This window comes from Oryza sativa, chromosome 5 (assembly GCF_034140825.1).
Source record: "Oryza sativa Japonica Group chromosome 5, ASM3414082v1".
NCBI lineage: Eukaryota > Viridiplantae > Streptophyta > Magnoliopsida > Poales > Poaceae > Oryza > Oryza sativa.
In genome coordinates, this window is record NC_089039.1 from 20,264,767 (window position 1) to 20,283,039 (window position 18,273).

At 46.4% G+C, this 18,273-nt stretch overlaps 1 protein-coding gene across 1 annotated transcript; it reads right to left on the reverse strand.

Annotated features, from left to right (window-relative positions):
- Positions 1 to 15,567: 15,567 nt before the first annotated feature.
- On the reverse strand, positions 15,568 to 16,450 carry LOC4338784 (uncharacterized). Its single transcript, XM_015782269.3, has one exon. It carries the CDS (start codon positions 16,321 to 16,323, stop codon positions 15,790 to 15,792), a length of 534 nt encoding a protein of 177 aa, XP_015637755.1. The 5' UTR covers positions 16,324 to 16,450; the 3' UTR covers positions 15,568 to 15,789.
- Positions 16,451 to 18,273: the final 1,823 nt, after the last annotated feature.

Below are 18,273 nucleotides of genomic sequence, written 5' to 3' on the forward strand. Positions count from 1 at the left end.
TACAAGGTATTGATGTGGCACAACTGAATCCTCTACTCTCCTTCACATGTTTTCAGCTATAGAATTGCTAGACAAGACGTATACTAATCTTTGCTAGTGACCTTCTGTTCTATAGTACACGAAATTGACTCAGAGAAGTTTTCAGAGCTACATGTTTTAGTTTACACTAAATTATCAAAACAAAGGGTGAAATTTGTTACATTCTGCAGTTCTGAAGAAACAGCTTCTGTAGGAAAAAAAGAAGACAATTTAGTCTGAGCTGTTTCATCCCCAGTTTGGAATTGCAAACCTTGGATTCTTGGCATTTGATGGTGGGCCTAGAATTGTAGATAGTAGCTTTCTGTATTCATATTCTGTCGGCTCTTGGACAGTTATTGGTGGGTATAGCATCTGCAGATTCGTCTAGAAAATCTAACTTGTTAAAAAGCTTGCAAATTCCCTGGAGTTAGGCCCAAAGTTTCACGCGCAGGTGAGGTCGTCTGGTCAAACTGCGGCCAGCGCCAGCTTTCGCTTAGGTTTTCTGAAGGAATAAACTAAGGCAAAACATGCTTGCTTTGTATGTGAAAAGTAACATTCCCTTGCTAATCCCTTGTAGTTTAATCCAAAAGCTAATGGGTGCAGCTCTAGATGAGAGGATAAAAAGTAGTAAGCTGGGAGCTAAGCATTGCCTATCCCTTAAGCCACTCTTGCCTGACAGTTTGGTTGGCATTTGTTAATTACTAGTCACCATCATCACAAGCAGGTGAAAGCTCTTTCATGGACAGCCACTGCTGCTGTTTGTTCCTCACACATCCAAGTGGTCCTCTTGGGGGGTGAAGTTAACAGCGACACAGCTTAAGTAGTTGAATTTTACTTAGTTCTCACTTATTTGTGGTTATCTCATCATCTAAAAATGATTGTTTTTATGTACAGTGATCCTGTGTCTTTGTACATTTATGTTCATGAGTTAGGAGGCTAATGGACAAAAGTGAGGTGGTTTTCCACGATTGTCCTCTTCTAGAATAACGAGAATATGGTGGAAAAAGAGGGAAAAAGATCTTCAGGTCAGCCTTCTTGCATGACAACAGCGCCTTTGTTTGTCTGTTTGTTTGTTGTTGACTCAAGTTCCTAACCAGATAACTACTCCATTTTGCAGACAATGAACAACTTTTACATTTATTCAGAAACGGTCCCAGAATCTAAGCTGCAAATCCTTTTTACTATTTCAAATAGGAGATGGTTTAGAGATAAAAGAAAAGAAAAGGAAGAGAACTATCAGAGTTACATATTGCAGATCACATCATGGCACACAAGCTAAGATGCCGACAAATTTCGGTGTGGCCACTTGCGGTGTTTTATCTTCAAGAAACCAGAAGATCTGATTCCTAAGCTATGATGCAGTATACTACTAGTATATTTTACTGCCCATCTCAGTCCATAATATCACAAAAGCAGTTGCCAGATAAACTCCCTAGTGATGCATGTGTAGCGTCAGAAGCACATCCACTCACCGAGTTGCTTAGTGCTGGTGTACTACTGGTGTACTGTTTGTTGTAAGGTCATCATCTTATTGTCGGCCCAGGGACATAAATATATTCTCGATGCTAATCAGCCGGGGTTTATAATACTCTCGAGGACCATGCCATGCGTCCCTAATTGCTTCCTCCGTGGGCAGTTAATAAGCAACCTGCCAATGAGAAGAAATCCACACATAAATAGTGAAGTGACTGGTTCTCTAGGCTCACTTGGGCAGTTGGACAGAAGGGAATCAGAGGGGTACTAGCTAGCTAAAGCTTAGCTACAGAAACATCATACAGTTGAGTGGATAATTTCAGTACAGAAAATAATCCCTTGATCTTGTACAACATCCTGCATAGTAAGCAGGAAGCTTCAGAGGATCTACACTGCAGAGAGCATCATCAGAGCCACCCAGGCACCAAGAAATCTTGTGGATCATCAGAATGTGTAGGTGCAGAAATAAGAATACAGGTGCAGTAGATGCTTCTTGCTGGGGGATACAGCTACCAGAAGATGCTGCCGTTAGATATCTTATTGTGGCAGCATATGCCCAGCTCTTCCATGAATGGGGCTAAGCTATTTAATTGTTCAAGGATCAAGATCTCGCACACTCACATCACACCAGCAGCTGAGTTCTTAATCGTTTTAATTTATTATTACGTTTTAGGGGGCGTACACCTGTCATGGCGAGAGGACGGGATAAGTTATATTATACTACCTCCGTCCTATTTTAAGTGTAGCCATGGTTTTCAGCGCCCAACTTTGACTGTTCGTCTTATTTAAAAAACTTTTAAAAATAATTAAAATTATAAGTCACAAATAAAGTATTATTCATGTTTTATCATCTCATAGCAACAAAAATACTAAATATAAAAATTTTTCAAATAAGACAGATCATCAAAGTTGGACGTGGAAACTTATGGCTGCACTTAATATGGGACGGAGGGAGTACGTGCCAGCCACTGGCGTGTAGCCGAGACTGGGAGAATCTGATCGCATTTTTATATGCGTCCCACTTTGTTAGTGTGAGCTCATGCCGTAATGGAATGAGCCACTAATCTATCCCGGAGATATGGGCTAAATATATATATACCTGCAATGTACAATGTGGTGGCCACATTGGCTCTGGATGTGTCTGGTCCGAGGTAAACTGCATCCACAGACAGATTATTAATTACTCTAGACCTCACAGTAGTTTAGGTTTTCCACCTTAAGGAAAAGAGCTATTTTCTCCGGTCACAAAATCATTTTTAGAGGACATTGATAAGGTCTTTAAAGAGCAACATTAACTAGTAATTTCTATTACAATATGTTCTATACAAATTCCAGCAAAAACGTAGTTTCCTGAGTATTTTCGCAAAGTGGACCGGAAAACTCGGCATTCTGTGCTCGGAATAAGTCCACTTTGACTCCCTTAAAAGTGATCCGAATCTAATCCATAACCCTAAACCGCAAAACCGGATATCTCGACCCCCGAACTATTGAAACCGGTGCAATTTGACTCCCTTGGTGGTTTTGGAGGGCGGTTTTGGTGACGTGGCGCTGATGTGGCAGTGTTGAACTAGTCTATAGGGTTTACGTGGTGTTTAGGTGGCATTTAAATAAAAAACATATACATGGGACCCGTTTGTCATTCACACACATGAAAAATTATGGGGCCCACTGATATGTGGCACCACATGTCATCCTCTCTCTCTCTCTCTTTCTTCTTCCTCCCCTCTTCCTCCCTTCAGCCGGCCGCGGGGAGCACGGCTAGAGCGGCGGCGGGCGGGGGCTAGAGTGGTGGCGGCCGGCGGAAGCTGAAGCGGCGGTGGCGGCGGGCTAAAGCTGACGGTGGGTTCCAGAACGGCAACGGGCAGCTCGATGGCCGGCAAGGAGGCGGGAGAGGACGGCAACGCCGACACCGACGTCGACGAGATAGAGGGGTGGGACGGTGGTTGACGGCACGGCACCCAAATAGCTCTTTTCCTCACCTCCACCAGCATGGCGCCCTCACCAAGGAACGAGCTCCCTGCTCCCTCCGCCGCCTCCCGCCGTCCGTGATAACAAGATCCGGCGCTCTGGCCTCTCTGTCGATTGCAACAACAAGATCTGGGCATCCAGCATATGCGACATCGAGCCTGTCAAGTGTCAAGCTAGTTAGGGGCGAGGGCCGCTATCAAGCTACGCCATTCAGCATTGCAACGACGACATCGTCAAGTCATTGCTCGAGCTCGCTGCGTGGCCGTCAACTCCCGCACCAACCCCATCATCACCACCAACTCATCCCCCATTGCGTCTCCTTCAACCGGTGCTACTAAGGCCACAAGCATCACAAAATCCAGAAATAAAATTGATTCATTTAGCAACTAACCAGAGATAAAATTGATTGTTAGCAGGTCGGTCACCATCCACTGAAGAATAGGATGAGTAGGCATTGGGGAGCAATTAATTTTGTCTGGCTTGAACACACCCAAGATGGCCACCCTCCCGAGATACTCGTGCTTGCGTCGAGCGGCACTGACCCGGACATCACGTCGGCGATGATGAGCTGGCTCAGGTCGCTGGTGAAGCAGTCGGCCTGCAGGGCGAGCGCCATCCACCGCCGCTCCAGCCCGTGCTCCCCCAGCGGCCCGGCCGGCCAAAGGGGAGAGAAAGAGAAAGAAAGAGAGAGAGGGGAGGAAGAAGAACGGTCCCACATGTCAGTGGGCCCCACATTTTTTATGTGTGAATGACAAACGGGTCCCACATATTCGTTTTTAATTCAAATGACACCTAAGCGCCACGTCAACTCCACAGACTAGGTCAACACCGCCACGTCACCAAAACCGCCCTCCAAAACCACCAAGGGAGTCAAATTGCACCGGTTTCGATAGTTCGGGGGTTACGATATCCGGTTTTGCGGTTTAGGGTCATGGATTAGATTCGGGTCACTTTTAAGGGACTCAAAGTGGACTTATTCCTTCTGTGCTCCTGGTGCGGCTCGGCGTGGCGTGGAATTCAGCCGTAGTGGGCTGGAACTCGTTACGGGCCCATCCAGCGAAGGAGGCCGCACGCGTGGAGGACCGATGGACCGGTTGCTTTGCGTGATGGGCCTCGTTTCGGCCTTTGCTATCTACACGGGCGGGGGCCTCTTCCCGATCCCATCGTTGTGCTTTGCGCTGAGGCCTCGCCCGGCCCATGGATACTTGTGTATGCGCGGTCCATCGGCCTCTTTCAAAAATCAAGGCCCTGCCCGGGGCCACGTGTCATATATCAACCTCAATTCAACACGTACCGGGAACTCTCGACTTGACTCGGCTACGTCTGGAACTGGTATACTCCTGCGCCTACAACATTAAATAAGATAGAGGCATTCACCGAGATGTAACATCCAGGCCGGCAGGCGCGATCAGGAGCACGATTTCATCGCGGGACGATCCTGCATACGAATAGTTTTCGGAATTGCTAAAAAAAATATCGAAAGTTTTAATTTTTTTTCAAATATAACTATAATGACGTTGATCGGTATTGATGGCTGCAGCAGCACAGCTGCTACAATCAGCCCTAATGCAAGTTCATTTTCTACCGCTGCAACAGGATGCCTAACTTACAGGCTGCAGCCAGCACAAACAATCAAAGACAATATTCCACTGTAAAAAAAAAACTTAAATTCTAATAATGGATGTGATTCATTCAATTTGAGTATTTTTGAGGAGGGACTAGATCCGTCCCTAGAATTTGAGTTTTTTTTTGACACAGCGAGAGAGTATAGTTGTAGTGTCACTATAGTATAACTAAACTATAACTAAATTGTAACCTGTATATAGGGCATGTTCAGCTTCAGCGCAGCCGACACGAACAATGCTGCTCTCAATGTGCGCAGCCGCAGTCGCAGCTGTAGCCGTTGCAGCTGGCATACCGAACGCTCCCATAACTTACTCTTTCTATTCCATAAAAAGTTTGTTTTTAGTCTCTTCCATTTGTTACAAAATAAGTTCATTTTATATAATCATTGCATCGGAATTCGAAAATATAGGATATAAATATATTGGGAGTAGAAAATAGAAAAAGAATAATTGCATTAGGATTTGATAAAAACAACGGTGTTAGTTTTTTGGTTTTATATTAGTATGTGCGAGATAGGTCAAAATGAACTTATTTAGGGTCGGATGGAATATGTATGAAGTCACAATATATAATTATATTACTACTATACTATATATATATATATATATAGTTTTTTATTGTCCTGCTAGTTTTTTATTGCTATGATGGATTGGATTCCCCTCACGGCGACGTACGACGATCACCTCACGCACGGTGCACGCACCTGATCACTCCACGCATCTCCACACTTGTCTCCCCGCCCAACCCACCCGTCCTCGCGATGCCGGCCCGTACGTACCGCGCGCGGGGGCAATGCGCCAATGCCACCACCCCTCGTGCACCGCTGCCATGAAATGAACTCTCTCGCACACGGTTCCATCATATCGACGCCGACGCCATGTACACACGGCTCCCATCATATTGACGTCGACGCACGGGCACATGCACGGCACAGTGGCCGTGTCCGGCGAAAGGGGAGGCCGCCTACGCCGTAGCCGTGCAGGCGAGCGCCAGGGGGGACACACACATGCGGCTAGCTAAGCTAGCTTACACAGCTACCACTAGGAGTATATATCTATCCATATAGCTAGGGCAAGGCGTGCACTCTCCTCCATTGATCGAGAGATAGTATGATCGAGCTTTGCATGATGAGAGGATTTTAGGACGGAAGACGGGGCTGTGTCGTCCGTGCGATCGAGTGACTCACGATGTCACCTCCAACATTGCCTCTTTTGAACTTTAGCCGTCAGGCCGGCTACTGTTCTCGCCTCAGCAACAACTCACCGAAGTGACGTCTAAATAGTCTCTCGATCTCATGGATATTACTCAGTAAATATCGGATAATCAAACGACGCGGGCGCCTGCATGCATGCCATATATGCTACCATTGGTTGTACTTGCATGTACTACTACACTTACTAATCCGAGCTTAAAAATGGATTTTGAAGTTCTTCTGCAGGTGGTATGCAAGATTAGCGAAAGTGAAAAGTGTGAATAGAAGCTAGATGCTCTTGTGTTATTGTACTTTAGTGCGCATGGGGAGTTTAGCATCATCAGTACGTGAAAGGTGAAATCGTCGTTGCTGTGTGAATGGCAACAATGTCCTCTCCTTGAGCCCCGTGATTTGAAATTAGATACTAGCATCCACATGCTTAATTGGATCCGCATCGTCAAAGTTCTGGTGATCCGGTCTTTCCAGAAAAAAGTTTCAACTGGTACTACTTGAAACGTACGGTTGTTTGTTCACATTCTTAATTTAGCTGCTAGCTTAGCTTGTTTAATGAGATCCCCACGCTTGGTCTAGTGCATAGTGTTACACCATCTGGACAGTCGGAATACTCGCCAAGAGATGTAACCATAGTCAATTTAAGCCTCAGCCCTCGAGTGCAGGTAGGCAAGTAGTACTAGGTTTAAGATAAAAGATTTCGTGCTGTCGTGCAATTCGATCATTATCTTCCTTGCTCTGTCCTAGCAAAATAGTACAGCTCGTTATTGGCTCCAAAAATAACAAGTCATTTTGTTATAGCTAGTTTGAAAAGCTAACAAATACAGTAATAAGCTTTATAGTTATCTCTATACCTATTCTCATGCACAACTTTTATTTTTTTAATCTTACGTACTTTCTCTGTTTCACAATGTAAGTATATATGTCTAGATTCATTAACGTCAATATAAATATGAGAAATGCTAGAATGATTTACATTGTGAAACGGAGGAAGTGATATCTTTTGATTGGCTCTTCACAAAGAATGCACAAAATCACACAAATGCGGGAAAAAAGCTGGGCATGCAGCATGGGGAGCCGCGTGCAGCCCGGCTGCAAAATAGTAGCCGGCGCCTCTCTCTCTCTCCTACCATTTCTCTCCCTTCCACTAGATAAAAATTACTATATGGAACAACTATAGCCTGCTGATATGGATTTATTGTACCTGCTCTTACAGCAACAGCACCGGCTGATAGCTCTAAAAACTTGCCACCTTAATAAAGAGATAGCTAATCTACCTAACATATCACAACAGGCTATTATAACATATCACAACAGGCTATTAGCTTTCAATTTTTCAATCGTGATATTCTTTTGTTCCAACAAGTTATGCATTGCTCTCCTCTTTTTCTACTGGCTGCCGAAACATGCACAGGTCCCACGACATGTAGATTTGCATATGCACGCATACTTCTCCGGTGACCAATTAGTCGCCAGCTTTTCTCTCTATGTAGTTTAAGATCTCTGCCGCATGTGTTAAAATCCTACATAAACAGATTATTAGCTCACTATTGTACCTGCTCTTAACTAACTTGACCAAGAATACATGATTATAAAACACATTTTTGCGAGCCATGTGCTTGGTGTGTCTTTTCTCTGACTTTACGCCATGTCTGCTTTGTCATCCGTCCGAGAGAAATATTCCCACGAGCTAAGAGCATCTCCAACAGTCTACCCAAAATAGACTCTCCAAATGCCCATATAGCCAGCTAGCCAATTGATTTTGTCAGTCAAAGTCATTGTTGACTCTAACGGCCTCTCTATCTAAACTCCCTATTCCGAGCCTATGACATTGGGACCCATATGTCAGCCTCTATTATCCCTTCTCCCTCTTTCTTCCCCTCTTTCTCTAGATTAACTCCCCCCTCCTCTTCCTCAACGGTGGCGAATGGAAACGACGACGGCTACCGCAGTGGATAGGGATGGTGGCGGCGGTGAATGGCAAGGCGGTGACGGCAAAGCGGCGGAGGCCGCGCGAATCCACGCTGCGCAGCGCCGGCTGAATCCAGCGGGGACGGCGGATCCTCCTCCCGAATCCATGCCGCGCCGCCCGAATCCACGTCGCGTCGGTGGAGACGGAGGCAACGGAGGTCGGCCGCCGCCGGATCTAGACGCCGGCCCGCACTTCTGCTCCCGCCATTGTGCTCTCCGCCGCTAGCTCCCCAACAACCCCGCCACGGCCCCCTCCTCGCTGGCGGCGGTGGCCCAGCGCCCGCGGCCAAGGAGCTCCACCGCACCATCCTGGAGATGCAAGCGGCGCACAGAAGCCAGTGCTCGCGGTGGTGCACGGCGCCTGCGTCGGCGGCGGCGTCGAGGTCTTGGCCGCCTGCGCCATCCGAGCCGAAGGAGGGAGGAGGGATCTGTGTGGGGCCTACGGTTGGCCAGTGATTTCTGGCTGGCCAAATTTGGCTAGTGGAGGGGGGGGGGTTTGGCCAGCCGGATGGTTTAGCCATCCAGTTGGAGAGGCTGTTGGAGCACGTTTTTGGGCTAAAATGGCTAAAATTTGGCTTGAAGAGTGGGATGGAGAGACTGTTGGAGATGCTCTAAGAGAGAGCTGCACTTCGGCGCACTAGTAGCATGCGAACTCCACCAAAGTTCTAAGAAAAAAAGAAAGGAAAAACTCCACCAGAGACGTGCGTAGTTTTGGCTTTTGTAGGTAAGGAAAGAGCGAGGAACCGCGTCGGGTAGATGTCTCATCCCGTGTCATCATCCCACGCTGTTGCGCGTAACTAACTCCCACGTCGGGGAAGAAGATGGCTAGGGGTAGACGGGGGAGGAGAAGAGCCTACCCAGAAAGTTTCGTCGACCACCGCCGCTCAATCTGTCATCGCGCCTCGATCTCCATCCCCACCACGCTGCCTAGAGGTGTGCAAGGGAGAGGGGGAAGGAGGGGACAGAATGCAAGCTTGAGCTCATCGCTTTCTTGGCGTTGCTGCCAAGAAGAGAGGGGGGGAGAGGTTGTAGTGCCGTGGAAGGGGAATGGGAGAGGCAGAAGAAGACGGCGAGGAGGGACTCTAAGGGAGAAATGAGTGTTTGTATATATTTTTAATTTTTAGGGGCATACCATAAACATTAAACTTATATGAGAATAGAATATGTGGATTTGAATGCAAAATATAACCGATTGATAGAGGTTGAAACATAAAAAAGATAATGTAGCTATGGCTTGCACTGCGAGAAAGGTGTCAAGTGTAGTTTCATTCTACTTGACTTTTCTTTTTTTTTTCTTTTTACTTGAGGCTATAGCTTCCATGGTCTTAATAATTACTAGGAGTGTTTCTTCCACTCTGTGTACTATTAGTACTACTGTACATAAGCAACAGTACCCAGACCTTTCTTTGCTTTGAATTGCTGTACTCCTGTAGCGCTGGACGCTTCGGATAACACAAGTACTATCACACGCCACCGCACGGGCGCACGGCAGACGGTCGGTCCGAACGTCGCGTACGCCTACGCCCACCGTGCGCGCGCCGTGCTAGCGTGCTAGCGGCTGCGAACGCGATGCTGCTTGGGCTCGTCCAGCATCGGCCCGCGGCGCGAGGGGGGTCGAGGAGCAGATCGGGTCATGCCAAAGGTGACGGATCGATGGATGGATGGACGCGCGCCGGTCTCTCGGCTCGGTCACGTGTGTGCCGCGCCCAGCTGCCGATTTGGTGGGTGCGCGCGCGTGGGGCGTGACGACGCGACGTCGCGACACGCGCGTCGATCGATTCGATCGGTGGACGGACGGACGCGACGGCCTGGCATGGAAACTGTGCTCCAGGCCACGGGCACGGACGTGGATGTGACGCTCCGCCTTTAGTAACTTCACTCCGTACTTTTAAAAGTTTATTACTACCATCTGCATGGATGTGTAGGAATAGGTTTCCGTATATGCGATGCGAGAGAGAACCCCTGCTGCACCCTGGTGCCTATTGTCTGGCACAAGAACAGTGGGCGGCTTTTGCTTTGGGAGCTTGGGTACCGTGGCCGCTGCAGCCTGAGGGCGTTCGCAGTGCAAACATGGGTTCGCATCATCTGCCTTCAAACCTGGCGGCAAACTTTACACATCGTGGGATCAAGGGTTGAACAGCTTGGCCTCACTAAGTACTAATGGTGAGGCCAAGCTGTTCAACCCTTGATCTCACGATGGGTGGCCTATAGGAAAGTAACGGCAAAGTTTGCCGTCGGCTTCGAAGGCAGATGATGCAAACCCAGTGCAACATGAGCATGCGCTGAGCCTCGCATGCCAGCTAAACAAGGAACAATGTTTATCTACATAGTACTCTCACTGTCCCATAATATAATGGATTTTGAGTTTTTGGTTGAACTGTTTGACCACTCGTCTTATTCAAAAAATTTGTGCAAATAGAAAAAATGAAAGTTGTGCTTAAAGTACTTTAGATAATAAAGTAAGTCACAAAAAATAATAATTTCAAAAAATTTTGAATAAGACGAGTGGTCAAATAGTTCAAACAAAAACTCAAAACCCCTTATATTATGGGACGGAGGGAGTATGTCACAGTACAAGTTGCTTATTAGTATGTCCCACTAGTACCAACTTTTTTTCTCTCCCCTGTATCTCCTATCTTCTTTCCGCACCGCAGAGAGCGGCGAACGCCTCACCGGTGCACCACCCTCCTTTCCCTCGCCCCACCCCTCGAAACAACGGCGTGGTCGGTGGCACGGTAACGGTGGACGGATTGGCGGCACGGTACCGGTGGACGGATCGGCGGCGGAGAAGTCGGCGGTGCGGCTCAGGAGGCGCAGGCCGGCGAGAGCGCCGCCGCTTCACCGCCGTCGACCACATCCACGCCGGCACTCCCGTTCCCGTCCCTCTCTCGGGCCCCTCATCTCCCAGTCGGTGACGAGCATCGAGAGCTCGGAGGGCGACGACAGTGGCGCGGATCTGGAGTGGCACGGGAGCTCGGCTGACACGTCATCCTCCTCCTCACCTGGCCACCGCCCTATCCCCCTACTCCAAATCCTAGCTGACGCCCCCTGGCACTCCTCCCTCCCCGCTTCAGATCTGGTGCTGCCGACGACGTACGCAGCAATGGAGGCGGTTGTTGCGGCGGTGGCGACAGGATGAGAGCGGCGGCGGATTTGCGTCCTCCTCACCGTCCCTTGCCGGCGAAGCGACAACCCAGGTGGTGGTGCCGGGAGGAGCGGCCGCCGCTTCCTCACCGGTGCTGGCGCCGAGGTCTGCAGCCGCCGCCCCACCCTCTTTGCTTGCGCCGGCGAGCCCCTGCCCCCCCCCCCCCCCCCCCTCCACCATTGTTTTTCCTCCCCTCTCCTGCTTCTGGTCACGCACAGACGAAGCTCCTGCTCTCGGCTCTCCCACTTTTTCTGACAAACTGACGAGGCGCGTGTTATCCAAATTGGTCACGAGAACCCCATAAAAACATGGTCCGCACTCCCTTCTCTCCTCCACACAAGCAATTTATCTACGTGGCTATTCCGGACCAAATGCCATGGAGGAGCACTGTGAACACCCTAGCAGGGAGACATTTATAACCAACCATTTGCTCTACGTATTGTAATTAGCTAAAATATTTTGAACTCTAAAATTTAATGTTAGAGGTCTTTTATGGTAGTTTATTCTCAACACTATTTTTTAGATCGCTAAATACATACTCCCTCCGGTTTCATTTTAATTGGCGTTTTGGACAATGACACGCTCTACAAGATATATATTTGACCTTATTTTTCTATTATAATATATACAATAAATAAATGCATGTTTACTTGTATTGTAGTGTTTTGAAAGACAAATCTATATATGTTTTTCTAGTTTCTTTAAACTAAATATTTTTAAAGTTATTGATGGTCAAAGTTATAAAAGTTTAACCTCAACCTTGTCCAAAACGTCAATTAATATAGAACCAGAGGGAGTAGATATAAAAGTATTTGTTATAACCTTTTAGTTATTGATCTCATCCCTTTGTCAATCTATACAACTACTAGTAGTAGTACTCCAATATTTTTCACTCTCATAAATGACCAAAATTTGTTTCTTACTTTGTCCATTCACAAATATAATTATTTCTGTACTATTTAATAGCGGCTAAAGTCGAGGAGAAAACAAATTTGAATGGGATGGGATTGATAGGATAAGTAATATTATTAAAATCTTATATTTATGGATAAATTTTTAACATTTAGAATGTTCATATTTATAGATTTACACATGTGGCCGGCCAACAGCCTACGAAAAACCTGATTTCCACAGGACTTCAATGACAGGCGGAGTATTTGTCCACCTCGCAGATCAATTTTGGCCACCTGGAAAAAGTATACTCCCTCCGTTTAAAAATGTTTGACACCGTTGATTTTTTAGCACATGTTTGACTGTTCGTCTTATTCAAAAAAATTGTGAAATATGTAAAACTATATGTGTACATGAAAAAATTATGAAATATGTAAAACTATATGTGTACATGAAAGTATATTTAACAATGAATCAAATGATATGAAAAGAATTAATAATTACTTAAACTTTTTAAATAAGACGAATGGTTAAACACATGCTAAAAAGTCAAAGGCGTCAAACATTTTGAAACGGAGGGAGTATTTTCATAGTAGTGCTACTCCACATCGAGTCAGGGCATGAACCAGCATGGTACGGGACATGTGTGACCTCACCGATGTTAGGTGGAGCAATGGCATGGCTAGCTAGGGAGGGTTATGGCGACTGTAAATTAAAGGACCCATACGATCCCTTCTTGTGGGCTTGAGCTAGAGCGAGGAGGCTAGAGCATTGTGGTTGTGAGCTTGGCGAAGGCAATGGAAATGGTGGTCACAGCGACAATCGGTCGTTGATTGTCTCAAGAAATAAAGTGTTTCTCGATCTAATGGCGTAACCGCGAAACCAGCAGCCGAATAAGCCCATCATCATCCATCCTCTCACTAATGCCATTACCCAAAACAATACCATTGCTGCATTCCAGGATCGACAAAGGAGCACAGTGGTTCTAGGCTCAATTTTGAGGATAGGATAGGAGAGAAAGTCCAGAGAAAAAAAGACTTTTCACATTAGTAATCTGCAAGGGTGGAGTTAAGTCGATGGTGTCATTGTCAACTCTAATTGACGATCACGATTTAATTGAAACAATAATACATATGAAAAATACGAGAAATTCCTCACAATAGTGATTGCTCGGCCTATGTTTCACCTAATCACTCAAGAAAACTTATGATGCATGGACTTTATTTAGCCGTTGTGCATAGTCTTGTTGAATTAATTAGTCATTGAGCATAGTCAGATAACTATAAATTATACAGTTTGCTAGAAGTTAATTTGTTGCCGTTGTCCAGTTGTTCATGTCCATATAAACTAACTTGTCTAACGAAAGCAAGATTTACCGTGTCACTCATTTGAAAATTAGAAAGGTACCAGACTATTATGGAAGTCAATAATGTCCATATACGTTAGCTCTGCCTATGGTAATATGTTCCATAAATGACAAAAAATAACAAAAAAAATTATCAAATCTTCTCTAATAGTAAATATATGTACTACCAATTATAAATTGACAAGTGAAGAGTAGTCACTAATAAGAAAATAATAAGTAAATTGAGATTCCACGGACATAGTAGCGATCAGGGTTAGAAATCACCAAAATTTTCGAAAATTTGGGTGATTTCAGCACTACTTTGAAGATAACCCCAGCTGAACGACTGTAAATTTCGGTCATTTTGGACACTTCCAATATAATATTATTTCGGTCGAAATTTATAATTCTTGTTAGATTTTTTGTGAAATTCGGTAATATTTGCTCAAATTTAACTAATTTTTGTTTAAAATTTTGAAAATTCGGATCGAAATTTGGGTCTATCCGTGACCTCCGATCTAATCGGTCAAAACCGATAATTTAAAGGGAGTAGGTACGTGCATTTCGTAGGTACGGTAGGTTGGCACCACGAGTTTATGTGAAAGCATGGGCGCATCTGATAACCGTGGTCTCTCGGGTACCGGTACCTGGAAGAGGACACTGCCGGACTGGCAAGGCCCACCTCCACGTGTGACTGTGTGTACACGTACAGGAATCTCGATGCTTTACGTGTGATCTTTGTGTGCGAACGTATAGGAATCACGATGCTTTTGGAGATTGGCGTAGGAGTGCGTGCTGCTGCCTGCGGATCCCAAACGCAAACGGGGCGAAAACAGAGGCCGCAGATGGGCAGCGCCGATAGCAGCGGCAGATATGTAGTACTACGAGCAAAATAGTGTGAGTAGCTAACTACTGGCTTCAATTTATCTATACCCAATCTAATAGCTTATTTATAAAATAGTTATATACTACACTATTAATATATAGTCCTACATGTCATACATACACTGTGTCTTGGAGTCCGTGCTATAGCTGGCTACAAATCTGTAGCCCGCTGCCCTTCTCTCTCCTTATTTATTTTCTTAAAATATGTTTGCAGCTGGCTTATAGCCTGCTATTGTACCCGCTCTACTAGTATTAATTTTCAGAATTTTACTTCTACGTATATACACCACTGTTGGTTGTTGGTCTGTTGCACACTAATACTACTTCCTCCATTCCAAAATGTAAGCATTTTTAAGGTTGGCACGGGTATTAAGAAAGTAGGTGAGAATGATTGAAAAAGGTGTGTGATTGGTTCAAAAGAGAAAGTAGATAAAAAAGAATGGTTGTGATTGGTTGAGAGGAGAAGGTAGGTAGAAAAATAGCTTTATTTTGGGACAAAGTACTGTTTTAAAAATAGCTATATTTTGGGACGGAGGTAGTAGTACAGTAGTACTATGGTTTGTGGGAACACACAGACGTGAGCATTCAATGAGTACACGTATATACTTCCTACTCCCTCCGTCTAAAAAAAAGACAAACCCTGATTTCCGTGCCCAACGTTTGACCGTCCGTCTTATTTAAAAAAAATATGAAAAAAATTAAAAAGACAAGTTACGCATGAAATATTAATCATGTTTTATCATCTAACAATAATGAAAATACGAATTATAAAAAAATATCATATAAGACAGACAGTCAAAGTTAGACACGAAAACCTATGATTTGTCTTTTTTAGATAGAGGGAGTACACACTAACACGCGTGTATACACGTATCTGTGCTATAGATGGATACAAGAAATCTCACATAGTCCAGACTCCAGAACTCCGGATCGCATCGCAATGCCTTCTTCACGTGCCTATTCTTGTTTCTTATGACTTTTAAACCTTTACCCCTTAGGTCTCTCACAGTGCAGCGTTCTCTTATCCCATTCCATATAGGATGAAGACCCGGATCCAAGTTTTTTATTCCCACAGTGCAAATAGCCTCATGAGTAACTTACTTTTTTGTTTCAGCCCCTGTAACTTTCCATTTCAGCCCTCACGTGTTTATCAATTTACAAAGAAGTCCAAATTTTACAGTAACCACCCTAAAATCGAGAGAAGAATATAAATCTCCACCCATACTACTTTACCCAAATCCCCCAACTACTCCTCCCTCACGGTCACGCCGGCTCTCTCCCCTCCTCTCTCCGCCGGCGCTGGCTCCCCTCCTCTCCTCCGCCGGCGCCGGCTCTCCTCTCCTCCAGCGAAGGACGGCGACGAACTCGACGAAGCGGGTTAGAGCGCGGGGCGGGAGACGGCGACGCGGGGGCACAGGAGTGGGAGATGGTGACGAGTTCGGCGGCGGCGGCGCGAGATCTCACCGGCCCCTCCACTTCTGGCCGGCGATGAGGGCGCGGAGGGCTGCGGCGACGCGAGGGCTCACCGGGCCCCTCCACCCCCGGCAGTGTCTCGACGACGGATCCGGCGTCGGGCGAGCGGCATCCTCGGGGCTTGGCGTAGAAGCAACGGTGGGAAGACGGCGGCGACAGCGCTCCTTCGAGGTGGTGGCGGCGGCGTGGATCTGAAGCGGTGCGGGAGCTTAGCCTCCACCGGAGCTCGACGGCGCCGCCCGAACCTTGTCCGGCGTGGATCCGGCCTAGAGCTCGATGGCGCCGCCCGGACCTCGCCCGGCGCGGGGTGGCGCCGCCGGACATGGAGCTCTAGCGGCGGCGGAAGAATCCGAGCTCGGCATGGCATCCTTCTCCCCCGGCTTTGTTTCAACCTTTTCAGAATCGGAGCTCTTCACATGTGTTTATTTTAGCTTTTTGAAGTGTTTGTTTCAGCTTTTTCAAGCGAGTTCCTCGCGTCCTTGTTAAGGGACGAAAGCCTCAGCGAAGGAACGAGGGCCCACACCCTCTCTCCTCTACAACATCAAACAGCCTATGTGGAGGGGTGAAGCAACCCGCCATGTTGGTACACTGTGAAGGGCCTTAGAGGGACACTACTACATAACTCTAATTCAGTTCTGGTTGTGAATCTCATATAGATATCGGATTTACTTAACCGAGAGACGATATAGTAAGCATGTCGGTGTCGGATTAAGAACATACCTATATGAGTTGTACGACTCAATTAAAAAAATACAGGCTTAGCTCAATTCAGGCTGATGCTTTAAATAAATAAACATTTTTTAAAAAACAAAGAAGCCGCAAGTTCACGTCACAATCGAACATTCATCGCTCAACATCCGAGAACCGAAGTACACAAGCACATCATCATAGAATCAACACACAATACACTAATCGCAACACCTAGCCGCCATCATAGTGGAGAACTCCGCCCGTTGCCATAGCTCGCTGGGGAGGGCTTCGATGCCGCTTACCATCCCTAGGTCCATGCGAGAGAGCGACATCGCTGGATCCGCCCACAAGTCATTGTCACTGCTGGATCTGCCCGCAAGAGCACCCGCCGCCGCGAGAGCCCTTGCCGCCGCTGGATCCGCCTGCTAGAGCCCTTGCTGCCACCAGATCAGCCCACGATGGCACCCGCCGCCACCGCCGTGAGAGCCCTTGCCGCCACTGGATCGGCCTGCGAGAGCACCCACCGCTGGATCCGCCTGCTAGAGCCCTTGCTACTGCCGGATGTGCTCGCAAGAGCACCCACCGCTGGATCCGCCTGCTAGAGCCCTTGCTGTTGCCGGATTTGCTCGTGAGAGCACCAAACACCACTAGCGCTCGATCCGCCTGTTGCTGCCACCTCCGAATCCATGCAGTTGTTGATGCTGGTCGTTAACAGCAGTATGCCGACGAGCTCAAGGAATTATTGATTGGGAGCATGCCAAGGCACCATCGAGAGGGAGGAGGCACGACGTAGGGGGAGATGAGGGGTTGTGGCGGAGGCGGTGGTGGCTCGTGGAGCAGGGATTGGGGAGATGGGAGAGGGAGAGAGTAGGGGGAGAGGAAGTGAGCGAACGTAGAGCCGTGGAGGTGAGGGAAGCCGGTTTTTTCCTCCACCCACTCGGCTAGGCTCATTGCTTAATAGGTGACGGTTTTTTTAAAAAATGCACGTTTGATTATTTCAAATGTACTAGCCATTGAAAAAAAAACGGCACCTATATTTGGGTGGAAATATAGGTTCCGTTTAATTTTCAGAACCGACACATATAACTCACGATTTTGCTATATATTTATTGACATTTTTTCTCCTAAAAATTTATGAAATTTAAATACAGGACAATTATAGTATAATTATATTGTAACTTGTATGCAATTTTCACATAATTTTAAATCGTTAGATTTACTTCAAGATTCGTGCAAGTTGGGAAGAAAAAAATCACTCGCACATGGGTGAGGAGAGTCAATCTTGCGATCTCTCTGGTTCAAAAAAAACCGTATTTCCATGGGATTTTTTAAAGTTGCATACAAATTACATCGTACTTACATTTACATTTACATCATGTAATACAATGTAATATTTGCGTTTGTTAAATTTTTAAAAGAAATTTATTGATAAAATGTATAGTTATTCCCTTAACTTATCATTGGTGCCGACTCGAAGATTTGGTCTTCCATGATGGTTGGAAGGAAAAAAAAAGGGTGTAGCTATATTTATGGCGCCATATTTTTCATCAAAAAATAGTCGGCATGTATTTACATTGTAAGTCT